A 21,677-nucleotide genomic window follows, 5' to 3' on the forward strand; every position below is an offset into this window, starting at 1 on the left:
ATTTCACTCATTCATAATCTCCACCACTTATCCTGTTCATGGTCACCGCGGGGGAGTATCACAACTGTCACTGGGCGAGAGGCGATGGACACCTTGGACTGATGGCCAGTCAATCACAGGGCTCACACAGAGAGTCTCCAGTCAACCTGATGAGCATGCTAACAGAGAACATGCTAGTTCCACACAGAAACGTTTGAACCGGAATTCAAAACAGGAACCGTCTACGAGGCACCAGCGCTAAGAGCTGCACCCCGCTGCAGCCCTTTTGTTTTACTCGTCATATTAAAGAACGTTTTCTGAAGCCTCATGGAGAAGGTGATCCTTCACACTGTAAAGACTTCATACATTATTTAATACAAGTCTTCTTGTAGGGTAACTGACTTGAGCCTTTTTTTTGTGTTAGGTTGAGTAGACACATTATTAGTTCCCTCTTTCTTTTGGCTGGCTGGTAGTGGGCGGGGCTTATCAATTAATCCGGCTCCGCAGGTGTCTTAAGTTTGCTCGGTAACAGCGTCCAGTGAGTATCTTGGCGCTGAACCACGAGGAGGATTGAGACCCGACACCAGAGCACCTTTTTGTTTTTGAGCCTTCATTTCGACAAGGACTAGAAGCCTTCTATCTCCAGCTTGTTAAGTTGATTGGACCAACCACCAACACAGAACCTGAAGAAACGTCTACTGACGCCTCCTGTGCTGGCCGCTCGTGGGGAGCTCTCGGTTTGAGCTAGCCACAGTTGCTGACTGGAGCTAATCCCCTCACCACCCACTGCCAGCCAGCCTATTATCTTCTACATGCACTTTGTGTTAGAGAATGAACTTGCCCGAGACACGCCAGGAGCCAAACTCCGCGTCATTCTCTTTCTTTGTTATTGCTGTCCTCCACTTTTGTTTTAGCACTTATAGATGCATTTAAAAGCCCCTTAAGGAAGTATTCTTTTCTAAATGCGTTTTTAATTCCTTGTAAATCTTTTGACAAAAACTAGTCCCTGCTTTTTCCCTTTCATGTTCCACTGTCAGCAGTGGCCCACACGTAAGCCAGGGGAAGGTTTCACCCTTAATACCATCTGCCTCATCCAACACACAGAGGGTGAGGGTCTCCCCTGACCTACCCTGCTGCTGATTAGGTAAACCCACCCAGAAACAGAGATGTGATCCCGAGCTGGCTTCCCATCGACGAAACAGCCATGTTTAACCTTGTAAACAACTTCATGTGCTACAAGACATATCAGGGACAACATCAGCAGTCATCTCCATGGCTGGGCCTGTCTGCTTTTAAACTGCAGTGTACCAAGGACAGGCTGAACAACACGTTTTCAGATTGGCAGGTTTATGACGTCACAAACCTAAGGAGCCAATCCCATTAATGGACGGGCTGACGCTACGCATATCATTATGTGTAACCTATGGCAACCAATTCAGCGATGCGCGCGCCAGCTGTAACCGTCATCGTAATTGTTGCAAACTTACTACTGACTACTAACGTTAACGTTACTACTACTAATTACTACATTTCAAGCTAGCTAAGTTTCAACAAGTTGCCGCTAAATGATGGCAGAGACGTGTTTTGTTTTCACGACGGAGGGGGCGGTTGGAAATTTGCATAGTGGGCGGGGCCTATGCAGATGCAGATTTTTAATGAGGGAGAAGGAGGAGATAAAAACATATCAGACGCATTTTATTATTCCAAGCAGAGCATTTTTCATGTCTTCAAACATGACTGGAGCTGCTCTTTAAAATCCTATAACTCAAATGTGTTTTTATGTATCATACTATCATTAATGGTATTCATGAGTTTCTTCCCTCCTCGCCCTCAGACCAAAGCCAAAAAGCCTGGACTGTCGTGTTGTCATATTTACTGCTTCATTCCTCTGGGGACTCTGGCTGCAGCGTTTAGGCCAAGGTAGCTTCTCAAGCACTCGATTGCCCCTTTGAGTCCATCAGCTCGCCTTTACCGTCATGTCGACGCCCCAGGCAGCAAACAGCCTGACTCCACAGAGCGAGACTATAGGAGAGGGCTGACCCACTTTATCCACTGCTACCTTCTCTCTCTGTGCGCGAACAGGAACAGCAGAAAGGATGAAAACTTAAAAGAACAAGAGGTGAGAAAATAGTGGGGAAGGTTTGGTACAAATCTATTGATTCAGCGTTTGTTGTCTCTCTCTGGGAAACCACACAGTGCTGCAGTGTTTGTGTGGGATTGCAGGAGTAGTTAAGGCAGAGCCGTGTCTGAGCGGGCCGAACACTGTGCTGTAACAGTTAAACGGCACATTAGGGAGCGGACAGACACTGTGACGGAGGAGACTACGGGGAGGGAGACGAGGATGGGAACAGAGGAGGAGGGGCGGGAGAGAGAGGAAGAAGAGTGTTTTACTGACAAAATCTGTGATGATGAAATTAAGTTAAAAAAGCAAAACGAGGAGGAATTAAATAAATGTTTTGCAAAGCCTTCAAACAGAGACGGATACAGACTGATTTGCATGTGCATACAAAGTCATACATCATAATTGATTAAGGTAATTACATTATTTGTGTTTTAATTCCTTAAGTATTAATATCAGCACCTTATTGAAAACCATTAAATCCTTTACCAGGCTTGTAATTAATGGGATGCTTGCCGGCTGAATTCAAATGGAGCGAGTTGTATTAGAAGTGGTAATTTGTTCCTGAAGCTCACACAAAGGTACACGTAGCCTCTGTAAGTGCCTATTAGCGAGTGGCTGGGAGACAGCGGCCACAATAAGGAAGCGCACTGAGATGGATCGTGCTGTAATTATACCGCGCTAATGAGCCACGGTATGAAAAGCAGTCATTTAGGAGAATTTATGGCGTCGTTCAGCGCGGATGTAAAACTATACAGCCTGAAACGAGCTCGGAGGAGCGGAGGCTGCGTGTTTTCTTAACTTCACCTACAGAATGCAGCGAGCTGTCTCTCTGAGGAGGCGAGTCTTTGGGCTGAGTTTGTTAAAGAAGAAGTTAGCTTGAACCTCGTGTGAATCCTCATTTAGTTATTCGCACAAAATGTAACTTTAATATCGTCTGAGGCGCTTTGCTCGCTGCCGAGTTTGAATGCTGGATCGTATTCTCATTTCAGTCTTCTTTTCATGTCACATCTGTAAACACGGTTTTATCACATCAAAGAATCCGACCTGCTCCTGCAAATAGATTCAATTATGGAGAATAGACGATCCAGATCAAACAGTCGGATCTTTGTGATTCTAATAGATAACTTATTATAAATAAACAAGTGATTGAAGTGAAGAATAACCATTACTTAACATGAGCAGAAAATAGGACAGAGAAAGCACTCAGACACCGCACCTCCTGTCAAATATTGTAGCAGAAGAGGTGGTGATAAAAGTCACGTGACTGAGTCTCCTTTATCAGACTGAGGCAGAGATAATATTCTATAGGGTCTTACTTAAGCCTGAAACCTGCATAACGGCAAAGGACCTGAGCTGAGGAGAGGTCCCTCATGATACACTGAGCTCCTCTCTCGTGTCCTCTCTCTCTCTCCCTCCGTCTGTGTCCAACTTGGCTCTGTAGTCTCTCTCCTCTGGTTTCTCTTCTTTCTCTTCTCTTGCAGCAGATTTCTGCAGCTCTCGCTTTTATTATTACTTTTATTATCATCATGTCATCATTAAGATCATAAATATTACTACCATTAGTATTACTGTTTCTCTCTCTGTCTGTCTATCTGTCTGTCTGTCTGTCTTTGTTTCTGTATCTGTCTATTACTGTCTCTATCCTATCTGTATCTATCTTGTCTGACTGTGTCTCTTTCCTGTCTGTCTGTCTCTCTGTCTTTCTGCCTGTATGTCTCTCTCTGTCCGTCTCTCTGTCTGTCTTTCTGTGGGTCTCTCTGGGTCTGTCTCTCTGTCTCTATCTGTCTCTCTGTCCGTCTCTCTGTCCGTCTCTGTCTGTCTCTCTGCCTCTGTCCGTCTCTCTGCCTCTGTCCGTCTCTCTGTCTCTCTGTCTGTCTCTTTGCCTCTGTCCGTCTCTCTGTCTCTGTCTCTCTGTCTGTCTGTCTCTCTGTCTGTCTGTCTGTCTCTCTGTCCATCTGTCTGTCTCTCTGTCCGTCTCTCTGTCCGTCTCTCTGTCTGTCTCTCTGTCCGTCTCTCTGTCTGTCTCTGTCCGTCTCTCTGTCTGTCTCTCTGTCTCTCCGTCTCTCTCTCTGTCTGTCTCTCTGTCTCTCCGTCTCTCTCTCTGTCTCTCTCTCTGTCTCTCTGTCTCTGTCCGTCTCTCTGTCTCTCTGTCTCTCTCTCTGTCTCTCTGTCTGTCCATCTCTGTCTGTCTCTCTGTCTGTCTCTCTGTCCTTCTCTCTGTCTGTCTCTCTGTCTCTCCGTCTCTCTCTCTGTCTGTCTCTGTCTCTGTCTCTCTCTCTCTGTCTGTCCCTATCTCTCTGTCTGTCTCTCTGTCTGTCTCTCTGTCCACCATCATCACACTGACAGAAGAGGGGAGGCAGTTTACCGCACTGATCCTCTAAACTGCAGTTACTGCTGCTTAACTGTAACAGCTCATCTGTTGATGCTGTCCAACACTAATGAGACTGTGTTCTCTTATTGGGGTCCAGACACACACAGAGAGAACACGCTGCTCTCAGCTGTCCGTGGTCCTGATATATATTCTGTCTTATTAGCAAATGTCCCATGTCTCATTATCAGGACAAACTCCAAAATGTACCTTGATATTAAATGGATGTCTGGTCACCCGGATGATGTCAGAGTGACACGATAAATCTGCCTCAGGTTCATGTCCTTGTTCGCTCGGAGGAAGAAGCGCCTGGGAGCCTCCATGCTACCAGCTCCCCATGACCGTGTGTGTGTGTGTGTGTGTGTGTGTCGGACACCTGTTGATGCAGGCACTGAAACAACACATTTACATGCTGCTGTTTTCTAAGGTTTGTCCTAAATGAAGAAAAAGGCAGCGGATAAAAATATGAGAGACCTTTTTGGTCATCAGCAGCTTATGTAATTTCAGTCTTAGTTTTCTTTTGTGTTGCGGTGGCAAAATGACAAGTACCACCAGCACAAACAGCGCACGCAGAGGGCTGATGCATTCAGCACAGTGTTATTACATTAGAGCTTGTTTTAGAGTGGTGGGTGGACGGTGTAAAAGCAAAGCCATTTTCATTCTAACAGCCCAGGCCAACGCTTGCTCGGCGCTGTCACTGAATTACACGGCCGTTCACTCATGTCACACATGCAGGCTTGTTTATGCTGCCAGTAAGACGTTTTTTTTAACTTGTCTCGTGCCGGCAGAGACTCCGAGCTGAAACATGCACTCGGGCCGTGTGTGTGTGTTTTACGGGTGAGAAATAATGTGTATGTCGAAGTCACGTCATCTGTTTTAGTCAGCAGCTGCCAGCATAACTCATCGCCAACTTGTGAGGATGTGAATTAAATGCGAGTCAAACTCCCAAATCTCACGAAATCCCCCAGAAAAATGTTCATTAAAAGCTCTGATGGAAACGCTGCAGAGCTGCGATCCATGCAGTCACGCTCGTTTAGCTGTAAGAAATGCGAGCAAATGGATTGTGGCGATGTTTTCAAACACAAACAGAAACCGGAGACACCCCCTTATGTTGGGGAATTTCGGGAAAACCTCTCAAGGGTTTTATTCTCCATCTCCCTCCCAAACCCCCTCCCTTTTACCCTCCTCTCTGTGTGTTTATCCCTGTGCCTCTTTGAACCTGCCAGCCACAGTCGTAGGCCCTCATTAATCATTGAGAATGGGCTTCCACTCTCTCGGGCAGTGCCCAGTCTGCTCAGTCTGCCAGAGCCCCAGGCGGGTGAAGCCCATCTTGTGCTCCAGCCTTGGCACGGGGCTCTGGCCCCGCTTGGCATGGACGCTCGCACTTTACAAGCCAACCTTGTCGAGCTTGCATTCCTCCACTCCCTGTGCTTGAGTCTCAATCCATGAGAAGTTTCATTAATTTTGTCTTCTTATATTCAGAGTGCAAAATATCAGCTGTAACCCTCCCCTCTGTGATGAGCAGTGCAGTCCTGAGAGCGGATTCTTAATCCTTCCACCCTCTGTTTTCTGACTCCAGCTCCTATAGGAGTGGGCAGCTGTTGCTACAGTGCAGCACCTTTTTGCGCCCTCCCTCCTCTGTGACTTCTGGCCCGCTGCCCTGTTTCTATCTAATCCACAGCTATGCGGCTTCGCCTCACAATTTCACAAAGCCTATAATACCAAAAAAGACCCTATTATAAAATGGATGTAGGCAGTGCAGTCTGATAAAATAGGGGGACAGTAAACGGTCATTTCTTTTGCAGGGAAGTCAATGATTGGCGAGGGGAGAACATTTTATAGAGCACAAAAAATTGGCCCCTTGCAGAGCTTCAGCTATTTGCTGTAACCGTCCTTTTACTTTGTCCGGGCCTTTTATTCCTCATCCACGGTTTGCAGCTCTGAACTTCTACAACTGTATCTGACTCACTCGCAAAACTTACACTATTTCCTCTGTTGTTTCAGTTCAATGCCAAACCAAACCCTACGTCAGCCTACAGTACAAGGGTCTCATGTTTTAACATCACCTAAAAGTCATGTCTCGTCGTTTTTAATGACATCATTTGAATATACGGAGGGTTTGTGAACATCTAATCTAGAAAGGGTGTTATTAAAGGGGGGGTATTATGCTCCTTTCAAGCATCATATTTCCCTCTGTGATACCTGTGGAGTAGCTTAGCATAATTTACAGTTAAGAAAACTCCTCAAGTTTCTCACGCTGGTGCTCCGTGCACGCCCTCAGCCAGCTCTGTCTCTTTAAGAAACCCCGCCCCCTACAAGCCCGCTTTCTTCCGATTGGCCCGCTCTCCGAAGCCTGCTGTAGAAAAAACTGTGTGAAACCTGGCGTCCACAGCAGCCTGCACACTGAGCTGAGAAGCCTAGGGATTACTCCGACATACTTTAACCTACAGATTTGAAACTTCACACGTTTAGTCTGGACATCCAACATTGTAACATTATATGTCTTAAAATGTGAAACAGTCTCCTCGCCTGGTTTCCTTGTGTCTCCATGCATCCCAAGTGGGAGGAACTAAAACGAGGGCGGGGGGTGCATGGATGCAGAGACTTGGGATCCAGCTAATCCAGGAGCTAATCCCAGCAGACATTGGGCAAGACATCCCGGACAGGTAGCCAGTCAATCACAGGGCTGACACATAGAGACAGACAACCAATCACACTCATACTCACACCTACGGGCTATTTAGAGTCACTAATGAACCTAGCGAGCATGTCTTTGGACTGTGGGGGGAGGCCGGGGTACTCGGAGAGAACCGAAGCATGCATGGGGTGAACAATCCCTGTTGGGATTTGAACCAGGAATCTTCTTGCGGTGCACTGCACCCACGTGCCACCCGGGAAGGAAGACCTTTGAAGATGATTTTGCCCTGGGTGCAAACCTACTGAACCATGAGTGATGTAGCCACCTTGCAACCAGAAAAAGGAACTGGAAATTGCGTAAACTTTTCTACCAAACCTACTTTTCCAGAGACACCTGCTTCCCTTGAATTCTCCTTGTCCATTTCAGCTCCCTGTCTCAGACATGAATGATTCATGCTGCCAGCTTTTCTGCTCCATCCACAGGCAGGGGTAGAAAATTGGATACGCCCTAATTCACATACATGCACTCACTCTCGCACACACTCAGATTTAATTCCTGGGAGTTTCAGGCACAGCCAAGGTAACAACTATTTCTCTCACCCTGACACCTCAGTCACTCTGTAAGATAAAACCCTGCAAACTAATCTCTTTGTTTTTGTGCGATATAAACTTCCCACTTCTCCAGCGCCTGACTCGACTCTGCTGCTAAGACCTGCTTGTAATGCAGAGCCAGACTGTTAGGAGTCGAAGCTGTAATGGATTAATGCTGAGGAGCAATCTCATATACACACACTATTTTCCTGTTTTATGCTTGGTTAAGTATTTTCATAATATTGGCCTTCTGAAATGACTTCCTATTATTGGTGAGCGGTGTGACAACCAATCTGTGAAATGCTCATTGTCTCAGATATTGGCTTCAGCAGAGCGGTGGGAGTGAGTGTCTCTCTTGGTTACAGATTAACCATGGATACATCACAAACGGTTGTGCTCAGGTCTGGAGGATTAGTCACAGCTGTAAAACATGGCTACTGAGGCCGATGTTTCCTTTAAAACAGCTGCCGATACAGTAAGGCCTCGCTCAGACCGAGGGACTTAATGTGCATTGAGGAAGCCAGGCACCGAACAAGAGCTGGACGGAGGGATGAATAATGACTGCCTGCGATGATGGAGTATGTGGGAATGGAGTGGGGTTTTCCCCGAGCCACTGAAACTCAAAGTTCAGTTCAGCTCACATTTTCTCCCAGAAGAGGAAAAAGGTTTTTCTGCACGGCTGCATGGAAACAAAACAAAACAGAAGACATACAAAGTGTGAAAACAGCACCAACAAGATAAACGCTGAGATTGAAAAAAAAACCCTCAACAAATTAAAATAAAAGGAAACTGCTGGGCTGAGCCAAGAGGCAGTAAATAGTGTTATACCGCTATATAGTTAGCAAGTCATATAAACAAAGGGAATGTAAAAAAAACTGTATAAATCATTGTTTCCAGATCAGGAACAAAAAACAGTTAGGGAAAATCTGGAGGGACAGAGAACCTTACATCATCACGTCACAACAGCATTCAACCACTTCCTAGCTTGCATCACTGTTAGCTAGCTAACATTGCTCTTACCTATCTATCAACTTGTAACACTATCAGATGGTAATGTCAGCTAGGAAGTGGTTGAATGCTAGCATCAGCTGTTGGCTAATGAAGCTAATCAAGGTGTGGATCTTCGTTTTGGGCCCTAGTAGACTGACTGACTCCTGACTTCCTGTTGGAGGCTTTGATCCGGAGGGGTCATAATGCCAGTGAGCTGGCTCGAGTCCACTTTAGGGCCCGTGGTTTTAGCATTCGTCGTAGTTTCTGTAACAAGATGGTGTTGTACGGGGTGGAGTTGTTAGCCCCACGCACAACCAGGGTTATTATTGTTAACGAAAGCTAAGACTAAGACTAAAACTAGCAGTGAAAAAATAATTTTGTTAACTGAAATAAAAACGAAAGCTAAATAAAAACTACAATGAACAGTGCAACACGAGCTAAAACTAAAATGCCGTTAAAATCAGCTCAGTTTTTGTTGCGAAACCACTTTTTCCTATTCTTATATTTGTCCTTTTCTGTTAGACGAGAGACACTTGCCTAATAAGAAGAACCCAGAATGAAGATGACACAGTAACAAAGTAGTTCCAGAAGGTGGCAGCAAACCAACATAGCGGATGTCGGCTCCCATTGAAACTCCAAAGAAGACGATACTTCATGTGCAAATCAAAAACTAAAACAAAAACTAAATAAAAACTCAACTAAAACTAGTCAATTTCTCAAAATAAAACTATAAATACTAATGAACCCGTAAAATGAACTAAAGCTAACCTGAAATCAAAAACAAACAAAAATAAATAAAAATAAAAACTAATGGAAATTTCAAAACTGTAATAACTCTGCACCCGACCCCAACTTGGAGGGCCAGGTGCGGCTTTTCGTCTGGTCTCTACCCTGAAGCTGCCCGGCATTGTTGAACCACACAAGCCTCCCCACCATGGCAAGGTAACAGCACATGGAAGCAGATAGTCGCAGCCTTATGTTCCACAGCGAACGAAGAGGATTAAGTAACTAATGAAGCTGATGACTTATCGAATATGTTGTTTTACGTTGAAATATGGCCTCCGGATTTTCTTTATCCATTGTCTTTCTTTGTTGCTGATCATTTGGGAAGCAGTGAAAGGATAATTTGTCCTATGGTTTACAGGAACTGCAAACCTGCAGCACAGCAGTATATTATAAAAGCATTTCATTCCCACCCCGAGCATGACGTCAGAGGAAAATGGCCGCTGTGTCGATATGTTGAATACCTAAACCTGCATCTCTGACCAAAGGTGGTGGTGTAGAACTCACTCATCCAGGGGGCTTCACAAACTTCAGCGTCATATTTTTTGCACTATCAGCAAATTCCCCCCGCCCTGCAGCTTTAGCACTCTCCGTGTTTTCATTAAGACAGACACGTTAGCAAGTGCAAGTTTGAAATGTTGCTCCAAAGAACTGCGCTTCCCTGCAGGCAGCTTTTACAATCTACAGTACTCAGGCTGTAGCAATTAGTAACTGATCCTCGGTGAATGACTAACTCACCGTGGGGAAATCATTCATTATGTGGTAAATAACTCTGCATTCGAGTGTGCCTGCCTGTCTGTCTGCCTGTCTGTCTGCCTGTCTGTCTGCCTGTCTGTCTGCCTGTCTGTCTGTGTTTGTGTGTAAAAAGTTTATCAAACAGTCAGCAGTCAAAGGTCTGGGCATCAATTATTAACTTTCTGGGGGCATCTGAATCTTTGCTTTCAATACACATACGGTTGTGTTACATTAACAGAAGAAGGCCATGGCGGATCAATTATTCATCCTGTTGACGGGTTCATGGGTTCAGGGTTGAACAGTCAGTCTCCCAGGGGTGGACATCGGGGAGGAGAGCGGATTAAACAGAGCTGTAATGTAGCTTACATATTTCTGAGACAGTGTTTAAAGAACCAGGATACATTCTAAGTAATAAATCACCTGGGGATATATTATCTCAGAGTCAGGCTGATGACATCAGCAATGTGTTGACTTTACCTGATGACCCTAAAGATGCACAGACCAGCAAATTCACAAGAGAGCTAATAACCAGGAATCACCCTCAGCGGACTGGGTCAAAGTTCATTGATAACTGAAGATACAGTTTTATGGTCGCTCTTCATTTATCGGGCAGTTTTTCTATTAAAGGAGGGTCATTTAACGCACATCCAGTAGGTGCAGGGCAATCAGACCAACAGCATCAATGATGAGAATGCAAGCAAACGTTCTCTATGCCACCAACATCTTTTAATAATTATGTTTTTCTGTCCTTCATTAGTTTTTCTCCCCCCCAAACTTTATGCGGACCTCTTCCTGCTTCTACTTCGGCCAGGGTGAAGAAACTCCACTCCCTGTGGACTCTGTTTCCACGGAGACGTGTAGACGAGGTAAACTGTGTTTTTGGCTCGTGACGTCAGGCTGTGCGCTGTTATCTCCTTTGTGAGGCGTCACAAATGAGGCGACATTCCTTGCAAAATGACAACAGTGATGCTTCTAACCTGCCAACAGGACTTTTTACATGTTTACACTTACACATTAATGTAGCGTTACTCGTCCACTATATTGATATATCGTCCCCATTTCTCGATGCGCCATTGCAGCCCGTCAGGTAGTCTTCCGGCAATTTTTTTTCCCCAGACTTTTGATTGGCCCTGATTTTCTGTTTCTTTTCTATTTCTTCACAGCAAGCTAAGGTGATATAAACCGGGTGATGACATGAGGAATATCATGCAATCAGTACAAAACCAGAAGAGCGACACAGAACAGGATGAATCAAAACATTTACAAGACGACAACGCCAAACTTTTTATGCCATGTCCTGCCTCATGAAACACCCAACGCTCCTCCCGTCTGACAGGGATATTCATGTGTGAAAGGGCAACTCTGGAAAATGTCAGGGGCAGACTGTCTTAAAATTTTCTTGAAATTGTCAGAAGTGCATGTGTGAAAAGTGGCTTTACAGTCTTCCTAAGATCTCTTTAATCTACTCTGTGATGATGCCTTTGAACACCATCTTTTGGGAAGTTTGTCGCTTGTGTAAAAGCTGTCTAACACCATCCAACAAGCCGCCTGACACCACCTGGAAAGCCTGGTTTTCAAATTTAACTCAATCCGTTTAAAGTGTGACAACGAAACTGACCGACCACAGGATTTATAAATGCGATTTTAGCATCGCTTCAAAGGCTTAACTACTGCTAAATCCATCAGCGATCATAAGCAGTGTGTAAAGCTTATTTATGTAAGACTATTTTGTAACTGTGGTAACATGTATGCGCAACATTACATGCCTGCAGGGGTTTTCCTGGTGCATCAGAGACTGTAAAGGAGTTACAAAAAACAGGTGTTGTGTTTGTGTTCGACTCGACTTTGGCAGCTCCTCATTATAAAGTTACTTTCCTCCCACGATATGAGGGTAAGACTCTTCGTTTGCTCCTCATTATTCACAACATGAGGTCAGGTCGCAGTCTTGACTAATAATACTCATAATCAGTTATTTCTCGGCGAGCGCTGTGTGAGACCATAAATCTACACATAAAAAGCCTTAAAGTGCTGCACGAGCTGCAGTCAGTCATCACAATCTGATTACCCCATGTCAGTCCATGTAGTGGTAATGACGCAGGATGGTAGTCATTAAAACTGTCAGGAATAAATCAGTGATTTGTGGGCCCACATGGCTTCATGTTTATCCTTCCTGCTTTGCCTTTAAGAAGTTATGTGAACAAGAAACAGACCACAACTGAAAGGCGGCCATGTTTATATTGTTCTCCGGGGTCCCGACCACATGAACCGAACTATGGGTGGGAAAAAAAAGACCTGAAATCCAACGACTAAAACCAACAGGAACAACAAAAACAAGTGGGAGTCATTAAATAAGAAGCTGTGGAAATGCGTGTTTAGCGTTTTGATAAATTTCCCAAATCAGTTACCAAAGTTTTGACTAAGACACCAGTGATTTTTGGAGATTGGTTTCTCTAAACCCTCAAAATGTTTAAGGACTTCTGAGTGCTTCATGATGTCTCTGCTCAATCTGCCGTTGTCTGAGCAAGGTCATGATTTATACAAGAGAAAATATTATATTTGTATCAAGATGAGTTAGATATACATAAAAAGATGAGCACTAACTGCCAACTTAATACTCAAAGCTCTCCAGCACTAAGCGCAAGGTTAATCCAGGTATGTGTGCAGACGGCCGACAGATAAAAGAAATGCCTGAATGCTTGGTGGCTCTGATATGCTGTCAGTGGCATTTTGCTGGCATGGTTTGGATCAACGTGTCCCCTTAGAGGGAAGGGACACTGAAAAGCTACACATAGTTGGAAATCAGCCTGTAGGGACATCGCTTGGGAACCGGAGGGTGGCCGGTTCAAGTCCTGGTCCCGAACCAAGCATGGAATCGGGGCTGGTAGCTGGAGTTTCCAGTTTCCTTTCCTGGGCACGGTCAAGTTGTATCTGAGCAAGGCACCGAATCCCCCAACCGCTTGGGTTGCATGTCCGTGTGCAGCCCCCCTTATGACATCTTTCCTTCAATGCATGTCCATAGAGTACTGTTTGTGTGTAGCATGTTTGTAGTGACAGAGTAAGAATGTAATTCATAAATATAACTTCTTCTTCTTCTTCAAAGGGAGCACCAAAATCTGTCCTGACAGGCGACATCTTTGCATAATCATAATTCCCAAATCCATAGGGCACGAGAGGGCACTGAACGATGTAATGATTATTAAAATCATGTAAACGATACGCTAAGGCCTTTACAATCAACAGGTCTCAACCCGGGTGAACACCTTTTAACACGATGCGTTAGACAGCACTCTCCACCACCATCAGCAAAACACCAACTGGGGATTTTCTTTGAAGAATGGGGACCTTCCCTCCGGATCAGTTAACTTTTAAAATCAATACCAAGGCGCACTGAAGCCTGCAGAGGCCTAAAAACATTATTATAATACACTTGTTTCACTTACATTTCTCTCCCACCTGTATATAAAGAGATTTTCAGCAAAACAAACACTGGTTTAGCTCAGTTGGCAGAGCAGGCGCCTCATGTACAGAGGCGACAGTCCACTGATCGCAGGTTTGACTCCTGGTCTGCCGATCGTTTGGTGCATGTCATCCCCCAATCACCTCTAATCAGCTGTCCTTTTGAATACAGGCAAAAGCCCCCAAAAATATATAAGAAAAACTAACTCATAACAACTTGTGCTCATTATTTTTCCTTCTTCAAAGTGATCTGCCTACACGTAACCGTCTGTAGTGCTGCAGATTTGTAAGCGTTGAGACGTACCATCATAGGTGCCGCTCTCCAGCAGCAGTCCACTCTCATCCAGGTCTCGAAACTCCCCCACACTGATGAAGTTGTAGTCCACTCCGGGAACTTCTCCCTCTCTGGGCTGCCGAGTGGTGCCTGCCAACAGAAACGCAGTGTAAGAATAGTGGGAACATCAAAACAAGAGGAATGTGCCATTCACTAACAGAGGGGTGGGAGAGAGGGGACTGGAAGTGACAGTGTAACTAGCATGCCCACAGGGATGTGATTCAAGTCCAAACAGAGCACTCAGGGGTGCGACTGTGTCTACATCATGAATAGTCAGCAGAGCTGGGACCACAAAGCTACGAATACATTATTTAAATATGAAACAGGGGAGAAAAAAAAACATCCTCCGCACGGCAGCGCAGCTGTCAGAACGCAGAGGAAGTGAAACTGATGCTAATGATAATGAGCAGAATTTTAATTGCACACTTTAACTTTGACTTCTGTGTAAAACAGCACCTTTATTCCTTAAGGAGGACATTACAAACTAAATTAATGCAATAAATAAGTAAAGCAGAGGGCTTCAGGAAGGCGTGAAAGTACATGAATGATGGAAGGTATGTGAACTGTTGAACATCTGCATGTTTATTTAATAATTAGACTACTTTTATATCTGCCGCGCACTCACAGAGCGGCTTCCACGGTATAATGAAATATTTTCATGACACATAAATGCATGAATGCGACCTGTCAGTATGATGCTACTTAAGTACAAAGGATCTTATTAATTCAACATTTTACAAGGACGTCTCCATTTGCAACAAACCAAAGAGTGAATTTTTGAACACGTATAACTAAATAAACTAAATAACTAATGACTAAATAAGAAAGAAAAATGTGTGGTGTCTGTCAGTCGCAGGAATGTAATTAGCATTTCCAATCATTTAATGGAGCGACGCCTGCGAGCTAGTTCAGGCAGGCGGCTCGAGTCGCCTGACAAACACTTCCTCCCATGTGGCGTCTTTTTAAGCGGCAAGGTTTCCGCTCTCTCTCTCTGCTCTGTCATTGCCACCGCTGCCCCTGCACCAGTACTGCGCTCAGATTTTCAGCCAGGCCACCACCCCAGCATCCACCTGCAGGCTCGGGCCAGAGGGGTTAAAGATGTCGTCTCGTCACTCCTCAAGTTTCTGCATGTAGAATAAATCTGGAGTGGAGTGATGAGGTCGGAGCCGAGACGCCAAACACAAGCGATGTTCTGCTGCGGCCCGCCTGTTCAAAATCATCAGGTTTGAAATGTAGTCTGCAGACATGAAGATTTTTTAGATGATCCACCGGTATATTCTCGTCGTATTTCAGATTCTGTACCGCTCTGAGCCGTTGCCTGCAGCGTAAACGGTAGTATTTCACTCCAGCGTCTCTCGCTGGGCCGTTCCTTTCCGAGGGAGGGGCGCAATGCACTCTGGGTGTTGTAGGAATGTAGAATGAGCGAAACCACGAGCTGTTTGTACAACTCTCTCCACAGCTATGGCGCCAATTTCAAATACTATTGCTTCTATGGATTACGGAGAACACCAGCTTGGACTGACAGCGGCTTTTTCCAGGGACGGACTGCTCCTTTAAGAAAACATGACGCCAGATTTGATTTAGGACGCATCAAACAATGTTTAATTTACTTCCAGCCTACCTTTGGGTACTCTCCCCTTCCACTAATTGAGCTAAGTAGAGTCTCACATAAGCTAAAGCTAGCTGCAAAATCAAAGAAAGGTCTTTGGGAACGGTAAAAGGAGACCGTTTGGACTCACTACATCTTTCCTTGGTTATGCTTTTAGGTTACTCTTTTTTCTCACTGCTTAAACTGATATTGTCACAGCCTCTCCACCTGTTTAAACATGGACAAGTCCATGTTCATAACCTAAGGCTAAACTCTCCAAGATGATGGGAGTAAAAATGAGTGACATGCTTCTATCTTCTCCCTCATGCCTGTCGTGATGATGACTAACAGTTGTTCATACCTGAAATCACTCGTAAAGCAGCAGTACCATTTTTGCATTCCTCCTCACCTGAAATAAACTTCCACACGACAAAGTGAAGCTCCACGCTGCGTTCCGGTTCCTGCAAAGTTCCCGCCATTAAATGCTAATTCACCATAACTGCTGCATCTGCTTAAGAAAAGTGTCATGTTTGGCCTTGTTGACGCTCTCATCACTGAAAACATTGTTATGAAAATGATTTCACGCTCCCTAACATGTCGACTCTGCTTAACGTCATCTCAGATGTAATCAGGGCTCCTCAGCACCTCGGCTGAACTTCTCTGTGGCTGAGCTGCAGGAGATTTTTTTTTAACTCACACTTTCGCAGGAACCAATCCCCATTCTTCATTCTCTTTCCACCCCGACTGCACTGCGAGCCATAACACATCTGAAACAGCTTAGACTGTTGCACAGACAATCTTTTATTTTGTCAACTCAGAGCAATCAGCGGAGAAAAGCGAGGCCACAAAAGGAGGAAATATGAGCTTGTTTTCGGAAGACGGATGTGGGGAATGTTATTATGTGGCTTTTTATTGTTTGTCGAGCTACCTTATGTGAGGAATCTCAAATAAGTTACGACGCTTTCCCCCCCCTTAAAGTTTCAATCCTCATAACACCATCATATATCTTTATAATTACACTCTAACAGTCTGATGTCTCACTTGTGGCTGTGTGATTTGTCGAGACAAGTAAAGCTGAAAAATAAAAGGCTGTGGATGATATCCGCACTGACGTCTTCTAGATGGGTGAATTCACAAAGCGAATCTCCTCCGTCTCCACACCTGGACAGCTGTGACGGAAGATTAAAGCCTCCGCAGCCACGGATAGACAGTAAAAGGAGATCGCTAAGACTGCTGAAACTTCAAATCTAACTATAATCTCTGAAGGAGCGGTGGGATAAGAAGCTTTGAAGAGAAGACAAGAGGAAATTTTGCTGCCATTTCTCAGTGGGAAAAGAGCGCACGGTTTAAACTGTGTGGCTGTCATTGAAGAGACGACACAGCCACGGGGAAAACAGCACAGGACAAAAGTGTTTCACTAAAGCAAAGCACAAAAAAAGGTACGCGCAGTTTCTGGGTCCACAGAGGTTATTGTGGATTAAAACTAAATGTAGCTCTCTCAGGATGAACACCCACTCGGCGAGCCACTAGAACCCGAGTGACGAGCGTTTACCAACATGGCTCCCAGGTGCTAATTGCATTCGGACAATAGAAGAGAAACAAAAGGGTAAAAAACTTTTGTAAAATTATACTGTGAAGTGACAGCACTCTTGACTTCCTGTGTGGGCTGTCTTTCCCTTTTCAGGAGAGAATCAGGAAGTGCACTTACTCTATTAGTATCACCTGAGTCTGCTGCTCCTTATGAGCTGCTGGATTCAGCCAGCCTCTCTCTCTCTCTCTCTCTCTCTCTCTCTCTGCGTATGGTTTGTTTGGGTTAGGGTGTCGTTTCAGTTCATTTTCTTTGTTCACTTTACACTCGTTTAACATGCAGCATGTTACTGAAGTTTACATATTAAACATTGGCTTCATATGATTTATACTACGTTACCCCTCCTGTCGTGTTCGGGTCAAATCTGACTGATTGACAACTATCATCAATCATAAATATTGTGTTTCATATATGATCACGTCAAGGTCTCATGATATCCTCCACACGAGGCATTTGAACGTATAAAATTGCCGATCACCATTTTCATTGATATTTCAGTGCTTTAGTCCACTTTGTAACACCTGTGGTCAAAAATGATGCCATATAGGGAATGAATGGGTGACACTAGATTATGTTCATCCCCATTCACACCCACAGATCCCCCCACATGAACCACACATTTCAGATGAAGATGAGGATGTCTCAGAAATGGAAGACAACACTGATGGACTTCGGAATACATTTTGAGTATGTATTCTTTGTATTTTCACTGCAGTTATTCATGTTAACCACCAGTCTGAGACACTGTTTACAGCTTAAAAAAGGTATTAAATAAAATTTGGTGATGATTAATGGTTTTTGTGTTCATGTAAGAGCAGTTAGAACAGACCGGTTAAATTGGACCGGGAACAGCAAAGTAAGGAGGGAGGAACGAACTCGACAGGAGGGTTAAATAAATATGTAGTTAAAGTCGAGGTGAAATGAAAAATGTCTAATTCTAATTTAATCCTTTTAGATCACATCCCTGGTAATATTGTGCATCTATTTGACAATATAGGCCAAAAAACATCGTATTCTTATATAAAAATTCGATCATTTTGTCTTCCAGTAAAACTAAATTTCACGTGTGCTTACGTAAGTTAGCACCAAACAATTTCAACCAATCAATCTGCAACATTTAGCCGCAGAGCACCAAGAACGCTCGGTCAGTTAGCTAGCTACTGCGCTGTGGAGAACGTCCGTCTACGCCCACTTCTCAACGATCAAATCAAATCCCTCTAATGATATGTCCCGCCTGCACGTCCTGTTTCACTCGGAAATACGTCACGATACGGAAGCTAGATACTCTCGAAATGCCGTTTCAGCTCGACTTTAAAAGTGGTGTGGTCCTCTCCTCTCTTTAAGCCAGGCCATGACAATACTGACCGACTCCAGATCACATGCTGTCAAATGTAAATGTGTGAAAGAGTTGGATAATGGCTGTCTGAGGAAAACACAACAAATCAGAGCATGAAAATCTGATTTATATTCGTCTACAACATTTACTGAATGTGCTGGTTTATGCTCAACTTGTCTAAATGCTAATTTCTAAACAAAAACGATAGAAATCTTATCAATAGTGTCATTTTGAAGTTTGTTAGACGATAATAAGGCCCTGTAATGGAAAACTGTTGTTTGCATCTGTTTTACTGATCCTGAACCAGATGTCATGGGTTGTACGGAAACATGCTCTACCTACAATGAGTGTGGAAAAGTTTTCTTCTTCACAAAACTCTCTCACAATCGAATAATGCAACTAAAACCAAACAAATCTGCAGCATGCATTCTGTTTTTTCAATTAGAAGAAGTTTTGTATCAACTCAGGGTTTTAACTTAACTTCTGTTAAGAAAGAACACATAAATTATGATTTAATGGCACTTTTGGGAGTTTTGTTGAATGTTTCCTCACAGCTAAAAGGTTCCTAGTTCGAATGAGTCCCGGTTCGGACGAAGAGGGCCTTCCTGTGTGGAGTTTGTGTTCCCTTCGCACCCTACCCTCTCGTTAGGTTCACTGGTGACTCTAAAATTGCCCGTACATGTGACTGTAAAAGGTTGTGTGTCTCACTGTGTCGGCCCTGTGATTGACTGGTGATCAGTCCAGGGTGTAACCCCGCCTCTCGCCCAATGACAGCTGGGATTGGCTCCAGCCCTCCGCGACCCTGGACAGGATAAGCGGTATAGATAATGGATGGATGTTGCCAATAATAATAATAAGAATTTCCTCTAGATAACAGAGCAGTTATGTCACAATGGAGCGTGTATCTAGCACGAGCTGCTTTTGACCTTGTAACTTCTCTGTTAATTTCCCGTGGGTTACTGGCCTGCATTTATAATTTAAAGGCCACTGTGGATCAATGTAAACTTTACATAAAATACGCTTATAAACTCCCTTTGACATTGATATAGGAGGATAAAGATGCCATGATGAGCTTCATCAGTGCAAAGCTGGATTCCTTTTTTTTGTCTCTGCGGCTTAAAAACTTAAAAGGAACCTTTAATATCCTCAAAAGATAAAAAAATTCACTGATTGAAAACCTGGAGCACTTTTTTCTCATATGCACCATCCTTTCTTGTGTTTCTTTTTAAATCAGGCAATAAGGCTGTCATGCCGGATATTAATGCCCAGGGATTTAAAAAAAAAAAGAGGTGGTTGGCGGTAGAGTTGGGGGTCGGGACTAAGCCAAGCTTCAGAAGATTTCTCAGTGCCCTGGACCCCTGGCACCGACTTGATCCCCTGTCATCTTTTCTGTGAGGCAAGCGTGACACTTAATGAAGCCTCACTGGGTGAAATGGAAGAAGGAAGTCATGCCTCTCTCACTCCGAGATGCCACTCAGCAGCTGTAATGAGCACAGACGTCATGCTGTAGTGGCTTTTTAGGCTTCCTCGCATGGTCACTGCAGCTCAGCGCACTCTGATAAGCCACTGGCACAGGCTGGCATGAGCTGAGTGGACAAGGAACATATGCTGAGCTACTGAAGCCAGACTGCGACGACTTGCATGGGATATGCATGGCACAAGCTTTCATGTTTTCGACGGCGACTCAAATGTTCAGAATTGGGGGAAGCTAAAAGGTGATGCGTGCTGTCCAGACTTTAACAAGTGCGGTGATCATTTAGGCTGGGAGGGAATTGAGCGCGGCTGAGAAGTCAGAGATCGTCTATTAGTCAACCTTTGACAGAACCTCAGGGATCCCTTCTCGGCCCGTTAACATTCCCCATCTTCATTGACGACGTTGTGGTGTAACTCATGTTTATCTGTGTGGACCATTTTTAAACCCGTTACATCATAAAACGATATGAGGTTGCTGAAGCCGAAACACAGGCCTGGGAAACATCATAAAGCGGCCTTATTCCTGGAAGGTAACTCATGTGTCCAGCTAGTGTAAGGCAATGATCCTGTCCAGAGAGAGGAATCAATCTCGCCCTGATCTCTTCTTTGGGACAACTTAAATCAATCTCAGGGAGCAGAGGGAGGTTCAAGGACTTCAATTCCAACGTCTGCAAAAGTCCTGGACAAGGTCGCCCCTGCATTTCTTTCCCTTCCTGCCCCGCCTGGATGAATGCCTCACAAACTACTCTTAGACAGCGAGATATTTTCCAAAATAATGGCGGTTAAGATCATTGGTGTGGATCAGGGCAGTGCCCTGAAGGATAATGCTATCATCAGGCGGATACATCAGAGCAGTTGCTGCAACAACTGTTCATCTGATGATGCACACTCCCGACTGTCCAGCAGACCTGAAAGCTATCCTTGGCTCATCTCCAAGCCGTGCCTCGTTACACCCAAGGGTCGGCACCAAATGTCCTGACAGGAGACTTCTCGACTCTGCTGTAACAACACGGTACAGCCCCGTTCCCTGCGTGTTCGTGCCTTCAAGAAGAGCCTGAACAAACACCTCTTCAGCATGGGACTGCAATCCTAACACCCAATGACTTTCAACTTGCACAAAACCATTTCAGACTTCAGACAGATTCACTCAGCCAGATGATAGATGCGATTATCTCCAATGAATCATTACAGCTTTTATAAAATGACTTTCCCACCATGCAAACACGCCAGATAAGAGAGCTTTCGAATGCCTCTATGGGATAACAAACAATGTCAGGAGCAATGGGAGCATTTTTACTCAGCTGTGCAGCCCAGAGAATTGCAGCTGCTCTTTCATTTACGCTTGTTGGCCTTGTTGTCTATTTAAGAACCACTCGGGTATAAAATCAAAATGTTCTGTCCTTGTTATTCATTCTTCTATTACAAAACGGAGCAGTCGAGCGGTCCCGGGGAAGATAACTCAGGTATGGAAAGTAACCGGAGAACGGGGGGAAGATTCCTCTTTCACACGTTTAATTATGAGATAAACAAGGTCTCTCTCTTTTTAATAATTCATACATTCTGTCTCAGAACTCGTTTTCTTTAAATGAAATATACAAATTGAGAAGGTGTGTATCATTTCCCTTGATTCGACCTGAAGCATGGAAGTCTTAATGTAAGTAAAGTGTACTCGGGATTTCCTGGGACATAAGTTGCTT

General features: G+C 44.4%; 1 protein-coding gene across 2 annotated transcripts in view; it reads right to left on the minus strand.

The window, feature by feature from the left end:
• Positions 1 to 21,677, minus strand: part of magi3a (membrane associated guanylate kinase, WW and PDZ domain containing 3a) — a 148,410-nt gene that overhangs the window by 38,067 nt on the left and 88,666 nt on the right. For both annotated transcript variants that reach the window (XM_069659689.1, XM_069659688.1), the window contains exon 3: positions 13,966 to 14,085. In XM_069659689.1, coding sequence (XP_069515790.1) covers positions 13,966 to 14,085 — 120 coding nt within the window. The remainder of the gene's footprint in view (positions 1 to 13,965; positions 14,086 to 21,677) is intronic.

Source organism: Semicossyphus pulcher, unplaced genomic scaffold, assembly GCF_022749685.1.
Source record: "Semicossyphus pulcher isolate SPU_LCO1_2020_fin unplaced genomic scaffold, fSemPul1.0.p SCAF_13, whole genome shotgun sequence".
Classification (NCBI taxonomy): domain Eukaryota; kingdom Metazoa; phylum Chordata; class Actinopteri; order Labriformes; family Labridae; genus Semicossyphus; species Semicossyphus pulcher.